This window comes from Python bivittatus, unplaced genomic scaffold, assembly GCF_059951505.1.
Source record: "Python bivittatus isolate LINGU-HERP-01145 unplaced genomic scaffold, Pbiv_v1 ctg000070_np1212, whole genome shotgun sequence".
Classification (NCBI taxonomy): Eukaryota; Metazoa; Chordata; class Lepidosauria; order Squamata; family Pythonidae; genus Python; species Python bivittatus.
The window spans coordinates 54,697,081-54,710,507 of record NW_028277034.1 but is presented as its reverse complement, the minus strand read 5'-3'; the positions used below and the strand labels follow the sequence as shown (position 1 = coordinate 54,710,507).

Genomic DNA, 13,427 nt, shown 5'->3' with positions numbered 1-13,427 from the left:
TGGTGTTTTCATTTGTGCACCGAAGACAGCAATTTCAGAAACAAAAATTGGTCACATTTCCAGTCTACCAGCTTGTGTTGAATCTCACCAAATTTCTGGTTGAAAATATTCTCTCCAAGATGCATAGTGAATCTTTCTCTTTCAGCCAGTCTCCCTTTGAAAAGTATGGTTTAAATCCAGCACCAGTGAATTATAGAACCTTGCTTAACCCACCCTTTCTCTGCCAGTGTGGAAGACAATCTCTAGCAAATCTTTCCAGGGCTGAGAGTGGTCTTGGCTTTTAAAAGTATTGCTTTGGACCAGGGCTAAAATTCAATGGATTACATCACATCTACAGTTAAGCAGAACGAACGCTAGGTATAATGAACCTGAACCATTTCCAGTCATGTAGTTAATATTCTATGCCAAATTCTTGATTACAATTACATACCAACTTTTTTTCTTGAGGCTACACCTAAGACTTTTGGGGGCCCCAACTATGCATCTCAGGATGTTTGGCCCACTCCAAGAACTTATGGGTGTTGTAGTCTAAACCAGTGTTTCTCAACCTTGGCAACTTTAAGACATGTGGGTCGCCTATCACCTCAATTTCAAGCTGGCTGGGAAATTCTGGGAGTTGAAGTCCACACATCTTAAAGTTGCCAAGGTTGAGAAACACTGGTCTAAACATGTGATGCTCTCTGGTCTAACTAGATCTAACTAGGTCAGTTCTCTCCAAACCAGATGAATTAAATTTTGGACAGATTGCGCTCTTGAAGATCTTATAAAGCAGATTCTTCTCTGCATCCTATAGTTTCCTTGCTGCAAAGCACTGGCTCCATTTAAGTTTGACCAGGGTTTTCTTTATTAACTGAGAGAACTTTGGCATGTTCTCTTTTCCTCTTTATTTAGTCCTGACATCATGGTCTGCTCTTGAGTTGATCAATATGCAGCAGTAAATTAAACCTGGAGGCATCTGAAGAGCTTTCAGGAGGGAAGCGGACAAGAAAGGAAACTTGACAAGTCCAGCATCCGCCTTTTCAGTTGAGAACTCTGAGCGGTGCGCAGCACTTGGCCACAACTTTGGAACGGGAAGTGGGTCATCGGCTGCCAAAACGCTGGGTCAAAAATAGACCCCTGCCAGGGCGTTCTGCCAGACAGGACGGAAGTCCTTCACTGTCCAAATCCTTAGGGGACCATCGCCTCTGTCAACACACCTGTGCAATGTTTCCTGGTTCTGGTCTTTATATATGGAATGCTGGAATGTAACCGTGCCTGGCAGGATTGGCGTCTTGAGAAATGGCACGATCTCTCCGGCTTTCTCATGCGGACCTTCTGTCGTATTTCCTTGCCTTGGCGCGATTCAGAGAATGGGCGGCAGGGACAATGTGTATCTTTCCCTGAGGACCAGTGGAGGCATTGCTATTTCTGCATCAGGCTTGGCCCTTTTGTGATTCAGCAAGGCTTTTCCAGATGAACACAAATGTCCTGTATGCCCCTTGGAAATTGTGATCTCAGACCGCTTCTGTTTCATTTGAGGTGATTGATGAAGAGAGTATCCTAGAACATCTGCTTGTCCCCATATTTATTGGGAGCACAGATCTTTCCAAGAAATCCCTTAATTGGCTTTTCATTTCTGACTCTTGCCCTTAAGAGTTGACTGAGTGAGCTCAAACACTCTTCTTCTTCTTCCTTTCATGGAAGTTGACTATCAAATTAGTCCCTCAATGTTTTCCAAATCTGTCAAAATGTATATCTTTTGACAAACTTTACACTTAATTTAATTAAAGTTAATACTAATTTTAGTATTAATTTTAATTTGTTTTAACTTGATAGATTCCTTTTTTTAATGGGATCCAACCGGCTGAGGGTGGATGGTGGAGTAGGAAATGAATGAATAAAACAAGGAAATAAAATACTGAATGGACTTCTTTTCTGCATCTGCGTCTGAAAAAAAAAAAATCAGCAGTATGGACCGGAATGAATGCTCCTGTTGGTCTGTATGCCCTTCCCCAAATAGTACAAATAGGAAAAAATATTTTCTGCATTTACCAATTTATACAGCTGCCCACCTCACAATGCAGTGGCTCTAGGCGGTGAACAAGAATGAAAACAAAAAATAAAATACAGTATAAATGACCACCAGAAAAAAACTACCATATGTGCAAGGTCTAAAAACATTCCCCTTCTAATCGAAACAGATCAGCTAGGAAAGCTCGCTTAACCTCCCAGCCCAAACACTGGGGGGATGGACAACCAGATCTTCGATGCCTTGTGAAAGGTTAACAGAGTCGGGGCCATCCAGGTCTTTGGGAGAATGCTGTTCTACAGAGCAGGCACTGCAACCGAGAAGGCATGAAGTCTGCCCTTCCTGTTTGCAGGAGGGAGAAATCCACCTGTTTGCAGAAAGCTGGGGCAATGGCTTTCAGTACGTAGAAAAACCTGTTTTGATCTCCAGAGCTGCTTAGGTTAGGGTGCATTTAGTTGCTTTAAAGTGGGGTGGGTTCAAATGCAACATTGGGGTGCTGAATCTAGCAGAGGCTTAAGGCCGCTGGGTTTGTTTTTATTCCGGAAAGCGGGCACACCTGGGTACCGAAATGGCATTGTGGAAAATCAACACATTTGCTGTTGCACATTGGCGGTGATGCTTGGAGGCTGCTCGGAGAAATCGGGTTGCTCTTTGCTGTGATGGAGGATCGAGAGAATCGCTGGGATTTGGATGGCATATAAATTCAATATGCCATCCGATATATGTTCAATATATTCAATAATAAATATTCAATATTTAGCATTGAAGATTTTACCTAGCCGAGTAATGAAACATTTGCAAGAAAAGAACCAAGCTCAGAGAACCCCAAGGACTCCAAATTCAATAAATTATTATTTTCAGATTTGGATGTGTTTCTTCTATCTGTTGCCAACGCAGCATCCTTATCAAGTGGGACTTTTGTCCAATGCTCAGAAGAGTTCAGACAATGCTTCTGGTTGAAGGTGGGCAGTAGGCGTCCATGTTGCCTCTTGCTCCTTTCGTTATAGATTCCTGAATCTGCTTAGATTCTCTGTTGGTTTGGACAGGGACAGGTTCCTTTCTCAGATCCCCCTCGGTTATCCCCTCTGACTCAGGCCTCCTTCCCTTCCTGTTGCAGCAAACGCAACTTTTGAACTGGGAGCTACGTGGATCCACGGTTCCAATGGAAACCCAATCTATCATCTAGCAGAAGATAATGGCTTACTTGAAGAGACAACAGATGATGAGCGGAGCGTGGGTCGCATCAGCCTGTACTCCAAGAATGGGGTCGCCTATCACCTCACCAGCAGCGGTCAAAGGATCCCGAAAGATGTGGTTGAAGAATTCAGTGATTTATACAACGAGGTTTGTAGCTCAAGGCTCTGGAAAAGCCTTCTCTGATCTCTGGCTATGCCTTAAGTTCATTCTCCCCCCTTTCTTATTTTATTTATTTATTTAAAGCGCCTACATGGCCATCTATCTCACACAGTGATCTTAGGCAGCTCCGAACAACCAATGAAAACAATCTTATGGTAGGTAGCAAAGAAGGACAGTCTTGCCCCAGATCACCCAGGAAGATCCAGTTCTCTCTGATGGCGTTACTTTGCTATGAGTGCTGTGGGATGGGGAAGGGTGCACTGAGGAACCCATAGGTATCACTGCACTTTGCCGGCACATTCACATTTCAATTTCCCTCGGCATCTGTTTCTCCACATAAAGCCTTTTCACACTGGGACTGAAGTCTGACCTTCAGGATTCAGCAGGAATCCAGATTTCCTGGGCCTTTTCTCTTTGTAGGTGTGAAATGTAATTCTGACCAAAGTCTTTGTCCTCCTGTGCTGTGCAAAATAGTCCTCAGCCCAGCCATGGCATTTTTTTTAAAAAGGTGTGCCCCTGGTGGGCACACATGAGCTTGTTACAGATATGGCTTGGGGAGGTGGGTTGGACCCCTCGCCCTTCCTCCTTGTGTGTGGCCAACAGGACTTGATGGAGGGGACCATCAAGGGTGGGCTTGTACATGGGTCAGTAGCTCTAATCCAGGACCTTAATCACTGTGCCACACTGGTTTAGCATTGATTTGCTTTCTCTCCAGTTTGATTTAATATGTAGCTCAGCTCTTGCTAAGCAAGATTCAGACTACACAGCTGAAACAGCTGAGCACAGAACAAAAGCAGGGAAGGGAGGATATGGAGGAGGGATGGAAAATCGGAAAGGCCATTGAGATGTCTGTGTCCATATCCTCCCCCCGCTCGGTGCAAACATCCAAATTTAAGCATCCCAGATAAGTGATGGAATAGCCTCTATGTGAATGCAACCCATGAAAGGGATCCCATGGTGTGTGTGTGTTTGTGTGTGTCTGCACTGGGGAAAGTCAAGATGGCCAGGATCACATGATCAACATCCCACCCCTTTTTGCTGCGTGCCATGCATGCACATAAAAAGGGGTTGGGCTTTGACCACATGATTGCAGCCATGCTCTTGATTTTTTGACCCCTCCCTGCAGATACTTGTGGGAGCCCCCCATCTCCCATGGATCATGGGTTCTGCTGTTGCTGCTGTGAAGCTTTTTCTACGTTCAGTCAGAACGGGGGGTTTTCTTCTTCATGACTCTGTGCCCTGTATTTTGGGGTGAAAGAGAACAGGTTTAACCTTTTCTGCAACGTCCTGAATAAATGGAGTTTTTCTCCTTTCACAAACTTAGGCCATTCTTTGAAGCTAAATTTGGCAAGGGAAGGAAAAAAAAACTTCTTAATTAAGATCATTCAGTTGTAGGATTTATTGCCGGTGAATGGGAAAATAGCCAGATTAGATGGCTTTGAAAGAAGATTGGATCAATTCTTGGAGGGTCTGTCTGCTGTTCATCACATCCTGAATTATAGAAGCACCTCTTAAATGCCAGCTTCTGGGGAGGAACAGCTGGGGATGATATTGGCCCAATTAACAATATTGATGACTTTCCTGATATCTCAAATTGTAGTACAGAAGATGGATTATTTGGGCCTCCTGATGTTCTTAAGTAAATCACGTGCATGGCTCTTTCTCCTAAGGACCTCTGTCTGGAATTCCAACCTTAGAGACTGTCAGCACTCAGCCCATTAGCTTGTTTATTAAAGGCTGGGGCGCTGGGGGCCTGTATTCATTAGATCCTCTTAGAGCATTCCTAGCATCCTTTAAAATGCTGGGAATTAGGATCAAGGTATTAATTAAAGCTCTACAGTCCCCTCTCTAGCCTTGGGACTCTGCACCAGTGATTTCAGACTGCTGTTTAAAAATTAGGCCTTTTGGTTTGCTCAATACATGCAAATCCAAAGGGAGTAAAACACTGGCTTTATTTGATTTGGCTTGTCTTGCGAAGGTGTGATCTGCTTCCTTTTGGCAAGCTGCTTAGGAAAGCTTAAGCAACTTTGTGCTAGGCAGAAGTTTCTGTCAGTTTTTACAAGAATAAAAATGGTTGTTATTATTTTGCCAGGGAGAGGGTTCCAAGGCTAGGAGATAGGGCCTGTGTAGACTGCTGAAATTTCCTTGTGCCCTGTAGTGCCAAAGGACCAATAGTCATGTTACATGGCAGACCTTTAGACATTCTCTGGCTGGGATATCTTGTCCCTTCGGTGTGTTTCTGTGGCTGCAAAATCAAAGCTTTCAGCAGGCCCCCTTTCCTCTCTCTGCTCATTTCTGGGAATGGATACATAGCATTTTCCAAGCTGTTCCAAGCTTCAGTGGCAATGCCATTTACTTTGCCAGGAGGAAAGTATCAGTGATATTGGAAACAGAAGGTTGAGACTCAAGAGAGAGTGGCAGATAGAAGATCTGGATTTTGATGTCCTCAGCCTTCGCTTTTGCACCTCTCGCTAGATATTCCCCATCTCTGTTGGATAGCACAAGCTGTTTTTCTTAGAAAGGGGAAGTCACCTGCTGAAGGCCGTAAATGCTAAGGCATGGTTGGCAAGGCTAATGCCCTCCCCTTTCCTCTCTGATGTCCAACTTGGTATCCAACCAGCTTATCTGTAGGGAAGTTGTAGAAAGGGAGCTGGGAAGGAGCTGTATTATCATGTGCATGTTGATGAGCACACGGGTAGCCCTGCGGTTGATCTGAGTTTTCTTGGGTGATTAAACCTCTTTTTTTACACACCTTCTCTCTGTCATGAAACAGGTCTATAACCTGACTCAGGAGTTTTTCCAGAATGGTAAACCAGTCAATGCCGAGAGCAAGAATAGCGTGGGTATCTTCACGCGAGATGTCGTGCGCAAACGCATCAAGGATGATCAAGACGACTCGGAGACGATCAAGAAGCTGAAGCTCGCCATGATCCAACAATACCTGAAAGTAAGGAGGTGATGGGAGCCGGTTTGGTGTAGTGGCTAAGGCACCAGGCTTGGTGGGACTACAGCTCCTAGAATTCCCCAATAGTTTCTGACTGACAGCAATTGTGCTGAGAGGTGTTCAGTTTGTGGTCCACAAGTGAGGTCCCACATTGGTGACAGCTGCAGTGTCTATGTTGCATAGCTCAGATATTGATGGGGACCAAGAGTAAGCCAGTATCCATGCCGTTGGATGCCCCACCAAACATTGCTCGTTGCATCAGATCAGAAATCAGGGCCGTAGCAGCTCATAAGGACACTTGGCAGATAGTCAACTGTATTCAGTTGGTAAGAGCTAGTTTGGGGTAGTGATTAAAGGCATGAGATCAGAAGTTGGGAAATGGTGAGTTCTGGTCTTCTTTCAGGCATGAAGCCAGCTGGGTGACTTCGGGCCAGTCTGACTCTCTCTCAGCCCTAGGAAGAAGAAGGCCAGGGCAAACCCCTTCCCAAAAAGCTGCCAAGAAAACTTGGTAAAGAGTGCTGTGACATCAAATGACATCCATAAACCCAGAACTAGTGAAAGAATCCATATCAGCAGTACTATATAACACACCCGAGTTAACCAGATAAACCCAGATCGAAATACCCAGAATCATGGACCTCATCAACCTCTGCCTCACCACCTATTTTCAGTTTGATGGACAAATATGCCAACAAATCAGAGGCACACCCGTGGGATCTCCACTGTCAGGACTCATAGCAGAGACTGTAATGCAACGCCTAGAAACTATAGCACTTCCCCACATACAACCTAAAGAATGGATCCGGTATGTAGATGACACATTTGTTATAATGAAAAAGGAACAACTAGAGAAGACACATGAAACCATCAACAACATCTTCAAAGGAATAAAATTCACCAGAGAGGAAGAAAACAACAATACGCTACCCTTCCTGGATATCGTCATCAGCAGAGGAAACAACAGTAAATTAGAAACCCAAGTTTATCGGAAGACAACCCACGCTAATCAAATACTCCATTACCAAAGTAACAACCCTACCTCCCACAAGAGGAGCTGTGTAAGAACATTATTCAAGCGAGCACAAATGCACTGCAGCAACTCAGAACAGCAGAAAAAGGAAACAGACCACCTATACAACATCTTCCAACAAAATGGATATCCATGCAACTTTATCAAAGAGTGCCTGACCACTCAACCTACTACAACTCAGCCAACACAAGCTATGAAAAGGATCACACTGCCATACATCAGAAATGTCTCAGAAACCACCAACAGACTATTACAACCACATGGCATCTCCATAGCACACAAACCAACTAAAGCCCCCCAAAACATCTTAAGCAAACCCAAAGACCCAGTAGCACAAGAAGAAAAAACAGGAGTCATCTACAACATACAGTGTAAGGAGTGTAACAAACACTATGTAGGACAGACAGGCAGAAGGCTAGCAGAGCGCATCCAACTAGCAGTCAGAAGACACAATGAAAACTCCTTAATCTCCCAACAGATGGACAGACTCAATCATAGTTTCAACTGGGAAACTGTCAGCATTTTAGACCAAGCTAAATCCAAATATGCAAGAGAATTCTTGGAAGCTTGGTGTTCAGACAAGGCAGCAATTAACAGACACATAGAGATAAACAGCATCTACATACTATTCAAAAGAGACAAAAGACCAGAAGATCGCCTCACCAGCAATCGTCACCCAGATAGGCAAAGGTTACCACCAGGCACACAATCAAGCAGTAAACAATACCCTAATCAAGGAACTACCAGAGGAACAAAACCAACCCCCACCCCCACCAACACTGGCAGGGCATACCACAGTATATAAACAGAGAGAAAACCCCACTCCATTTTAGCACTGAAGATGTTACCTAGATGGGTAATGAAACGTTTGGAAGAAAACAGCCAAGCTCAGAGAACCCCAGGGACTCCACAGTTCAACCCTGAGCTACACATATTCGCCTCCATTGGTATAAATTTTGCTAAAAGTTTTTAAGAAAATGTAAAAACTAACAGAATAAAGAAAACACAGAAAAAGAGAGAAGAAAAAAAGACAAAAGTGAGAAAGAAAAGAAAAAGAAATAGGAAGAAAAAGCTCCTGATTTCCTTTGCAGCAAATATAAGTCTGATTACAAAGTTATCTCTTCCTCTGTGATTACAGAAAATGCTCACTTTTTCCTATTATCTAATTTTTTCCCCCTAATCATCAAAACCGCAAGTCATAAGTGCATTTTTTCTGTTTCATGCAAAAAGTCTATAAGGGGTTTCCAGTCAGCTATCAATGTGCAAAACTGCTATTTTCTTCAGTTTGGGATGAAAACTGGCTGGAAATTCAGGGACCAGACTGAAAAAGTCTGTAGTATTAATAGCAAGGTACAGTTTGGAGTCAAAACCACTAAATACATCAACAGGACATAATGTATGTGAAAGATGAGAGTGTTGGTCTGCTATAATGTTCCCTAACCTTCGCAGCTTCCAGGACTTCAACTCCCAGAATTCCCCAGCCAGCAGAGCCATAGCTGAGAATTCTGGGAGTTGGTCTTCATGTTTGGAAGTTGCCACTATAGGGAACCATTGGCCTAATACACTTGAGGTTTGTCAGGTTGGGAAGGAATGACTTACATCCTTGTTCTTGTACTAGGAGAAGAACCTCCTAATGGAAATATTGCTTTCTGATTCTCTTGGAGCAGGTGGAAAGTTGTGAGAGCAGCTCCCATAGTATGGATGAAGTCTCTCTCAGTGAATTTGGGGAGTGGACCGAAATCCCTGGGGCACATCACATCATCCCTTGTGGCTTTATGAAGATTGTGGAGATCCTGTCCCGTTCAATCCCAGAGTCGGTCATCCAGCTGAACAAGCCAGTCAAATGTATCCACTGGAATCAGTCCATCAGCAAGGAGATAGAGCAAGTGGCTGACCACAATGAAGATCACGTAGAAGAAAACGCAGGTTACAGCGTTCTTGTGGAGTGTGAAGACTGCGAGTTCATCTTGGCTGACCATGTCATTGTGACAGTGTCTTTGGGGGTCCTGAAGAAGCACCACGAGGACATGTTCTACCCCCCATTGCCTGAAGAGAAGGTGCTGGCCATTCAGAAGCTGGGCATTAGTACCACAGACAAGATCTTCCTGGAATTTGAGGAGCCCTTCTGGAGACCTGAATGCAACAGCATTCAGTTCGTCTGGGAAGATGAAGCGGAGGCCGAGAGCCTCACCTATCCAGAGGAGCTGTGGTACAAGAAGATCTGCAGCTTTGATGTCCTCTACCCGCCTGAGCGTTACGGCCATGTGTTGAGTGGCTGGATTTGTGGGGAGGAGGCCCTCATCATGGAGAAATACGATGATGAAACAGTTGCAGAGATCTGCACTGAGATGCTTCGCAAATTTACAGGTCTGTGGTTCTTCCCTTTTGGGCCTGGAAAGTGGAAAGGCTGGGGTGATGGTGGTGGAAGAATGCAAAAATGATGGGTAGGTCAAGTCTCCATTGTGGCTCTGTCTTGAACTTAGTAATAGTGCTGTGCCCCATATCAGGGCAGGGCAAGGCATATGTAGGTGGTTCCAAGGGGTCTTATCCTGAACTTAATCTTTGTGGGTAGAGCCATGCCCCATATCAGGGTAGGGCAAGGCATATGTAGGTGGTTCCAAGGAGTGTCATCTGAAACTTAATCATTGTGGAAGGGGCCACGGCCCATTTTACAGTGGGACCAAGGGATATGTAGGTGGTTCCAAGGAGTCTCATCCCATGGGAACACAACCTGTTGAAACATTTCAACAACATATTTCAAAGGGACTGTTTTGTTCTGAGACAGGAAGCCTAATTGTGTTATCAATTGTGTCTTTTGTTCCTTAAAATGGCTATGATGATTTTCAACAATATAGACCAGATAGAAAAAAGGTGTGTTTGTGGGGGGGGGAACACATTCATTCTGGGATCCTGATTTTCCCATCCCTGGCTTAAAGAATGGCTTTTAGCGAAGAACTCTTCCTTAACCTCCATCTATTACAACTGTTTTTGTGTGCCTGTGAATATCAGTGCAAGATGCTGAATAAGACCTCACCTTTCTCCTAATCTTGGGATTTGAAGGACTGTAGATTAATCTCTACCCTTATTGAGAAGCTTGGAGGAATTTTAAAGGTCCTCTTCCCATTTCAGGTCTAGCAAATGATGTCCAAGATGAGACCTGGTCCTCCTTAGGTATCGCCTGTCATTAGAAACATGTGGGTATTGTTGAAGGAACAACCAAAGGAACACTCTCCTTGGAAACAAGCTTGAATCCTAGTAACTACATGGATACGTCAAGATTGTTTTTTTGGAAGCAGTATGGAACTGATTGATGGCCATTGCTTTCTTTTGTTTACGTTGTTTGGACTTCCCAGCCTAGTCGACAACTAGATTTTTGGTTAAAGTCTACACATTAAACCATATTTCACAAATAATCCTAAATGTACCCCTTGACTGTCCGCCCCGCCCCCATCTCCTTCCCTTAGGGAAAGCACTTCTCTGTTTCTTATCCTGGTTTGGAGATGTCAGTCAGCTTTCAGGTTGTTTACCAAAATAATATTTTAGTATTTGCAGGATAGAAATAGTGGATTCAGCAAATCATAAGTCACACCTAAGAAATGTTGTTGAGATGTGCTTTCTGCTGATCTTGCGTTTTAATTTGAAGGTGCTGTCAGCAACGTTTCGCAAGCAGAAAAACCAGTTTTAGGGGAATTGTTTTGGGTTGTTACCTTGCAGTTTTTTCTTTGACCGGGGCATGACCGTAAATAAATTGTCAGATATCTCTGCAACGGTAATCAGAAGGAGTGTGGTACAAAAGCGTATGCTTTTTAATAAAATTTTTGTAAAAGGTACCACCAGATTCCTCCTGACCGTAGACTAACCTATCTCTCCAACAGTCTCTGCAAAAATAGCTTCAGACAGAGTAGCTAGAACAGTGTTTCTCAGCTGTGAACTGAGAATTCCTGGGGAATTCTGGGAGTTGAAGTCCACACGGCTTCAAGTTGCCAAGATTGAGAAACACTGAGGTAGAACAATCTCTCTTTGACAAACAGAGCCCCAGGTTAAACTGTGTCAGCAATCCAGTCTTTTGAATCCAACAATATCATCTTGTGAGCAAGGTAAATGAGTTTTGATTCTAGATCAGAGTTGATTATATGAGTCGGGAGCAGGCCAGCCTTTAATATCAACCATAATATCAACTATAATTTAATACCAATGATAATATGAACAGATGTAATCGGGTGAGAAGAGGAGAAATTAGATTCCCATCCCTGTGGGAGACATTCTGTGAAGATGGCAACTCAATTGTGTCGATAAAATTATGTCAATTTTAAATACTGACATAAAAGTTTAAATATTAAAATTTAATAAAAATGGTTAGTTGGAAAAGGGGTAACAGGTTTCTCCTGATTTAGGGCGACCATAGACCAACACAATTTTCTACCTACAATGTCTAAGTGAAGGTGGTGAGTAGGGAAAATCTGAGAGATGTTGATGTCAAGTCTTTGTGCCAGGAATATCCAAAGTTGATTGCTCCTATTTAATGTGAAAGATCCATGTTGCAAATCTCCTGATTTATTGGTGAGATTTATATCCCGCTCTTTCTTCAGGAGCTCAAGGCAGCATACACAACACTGCCTTCTCTCATTTTTCCTCATGACAACCCTGTGAGGGAGGCTGTGTGAAGACCTGAGTGATTGGCCCAATGCCACCCAGTGAATTGCCATGGCAAGTGGTAGACTGGAACTCTGATTTCTGTAGCCTTTAACTATTATACTGGACTTCCATTTCAAGAACATCTTTTCCCAATAGCTTGCCTGGTTAGTGTGGCATCTGTAATCCAGCTGGAAGGAACCTAAGTGATCAAGTCCAATCTCCTTCCCACTGCAGGATCCACTACACCATCCTCTGTTTGAAAACCTCCAGTGAAGGGGAAGAAACCACTCCATGTGGTAACCTGTACCACTGATCGGCAGCTCTTACTGTCTAGAAGTTCTTCCTCATGTCTGATCTGTATCTACATCCTTGAAGTTTCATCCCATTAGTTCTAGCCTGGCACAAATGAGAGAATAAGTCTGAACCCTCAGTGTAATTGAGATATTTGAAGACAGCTATCGTGTCTCCTCTTAACCTTCTCTTCTATAAGCTAAACAGACCCAGGTTCCTCATAGGACTTAGTTTCCAGTCCTTTCACCATCTTGGTAGCCTTTCTCTGGACTTGCTCCAGTTTATCTATGTCTTTTTTAAACTAGAACGTGTGGAATTGATGCAATACTTCAGGTGAGGCCTGATCTAGGCAAGGTATTTACTTCTCCCAATCTGGACTCTACACTCTGCTTGATGCTCCTCAAGATGTCCTTGGTCTTCCTTGTAGCTGCATTAATAAGGCTATCCTGTATTCAGTATGAACAGTGCCAAACCACGGGTGCTAAGGCGGGGGTCCGCAATGAGCACATATTGCCTGCTGGAAAAACAAGGCCACCGGAAATTCTATGTTTTGGGTTACCATTCAGGGTTTTGTATTTTTCAACAGCTCCCACAATCTCCCTTTTGGTTTAGGGAATCCAGACATTCCGAAACCTCGGCAGATCCTTCGATCCTCTTGGGGCAGCAACCCCTATTTCCGTGGCTCCTACTCCTACACGCAAGTTGGGTCGAGCGGAGCAGACGTGGAGAAACTTGCGAAACCCTTGCCTTACGCAGAGAGTTCCAAAACAGTGGTAGGTATTTCCCGGGAAGTACCTGACCATCATCGGTCAGGAGAAAGATGAATGCAGAAAAGTGGTCCATTTGGTGGTTTGATTTCTAAAAATGATCTTTCTTGAATATGATATATTATCTTTCTTGAATATGATATATGCAGTGACTGGAAAACCCCAGCTGTTGAATGGGGCCAGCTGTTGAATGGGGCCATTTTTTTCCACCCACCCAGCTGTAATCTCAGAACATAAGAGGGTTTGGGCTTCATTTGCCCCAAGGGTGTTAAACCTTTTCTAGTTTGGGGTGCTCTCCCCATACATCTGAATCAACATGAGATTTTCGTGATCTCTCCATTATTTTATATGAGATTGTCAAGACCACTGAAATCCTGCCTGGTTTGGTGATAGTAC

General features: G+C 43.8%; 1 protein-coding gene across 3 annotated transcripts in view; it reads left to right on the top strand.

Moving 5' to 3' along the window:
- The window catches only part of SMOX (spermine oxidase), a 53,192-nt gene that overhangs the window by 38,401 nt on the left and 1,364 nt on the right, over nucleotides 1-13,427 (top strand). For 2 of the 3 annotated variants that reach the window (XM_088133184.1, XM_088133185.1), the window contains exons 3-6: nucleotides 3,126-3,352; nucleotides 6,138-6,311; nucleotides 9,003-9,705; nucleotides 12,877-13,037. In XM_088133184.1, coding sequence (XP_087989310.1) covers nucleotides 3,126-3,352; nucleotides 6,138-6,311; nucleotides 9,003-9,705; nucleotides 12,877-13,037 — 1,265 coding nt within the window. The remainder of the gene's footprint in view (nucleotides 1-3,125; nucleotides 3,353-6,137; nucleotides 6,312-9,002; nucleotides 9,706-12,876; nucleotides 13,038-13,427) is intronic. The other variant, XM_088133186.1, reaches the window with a different exon arrangement.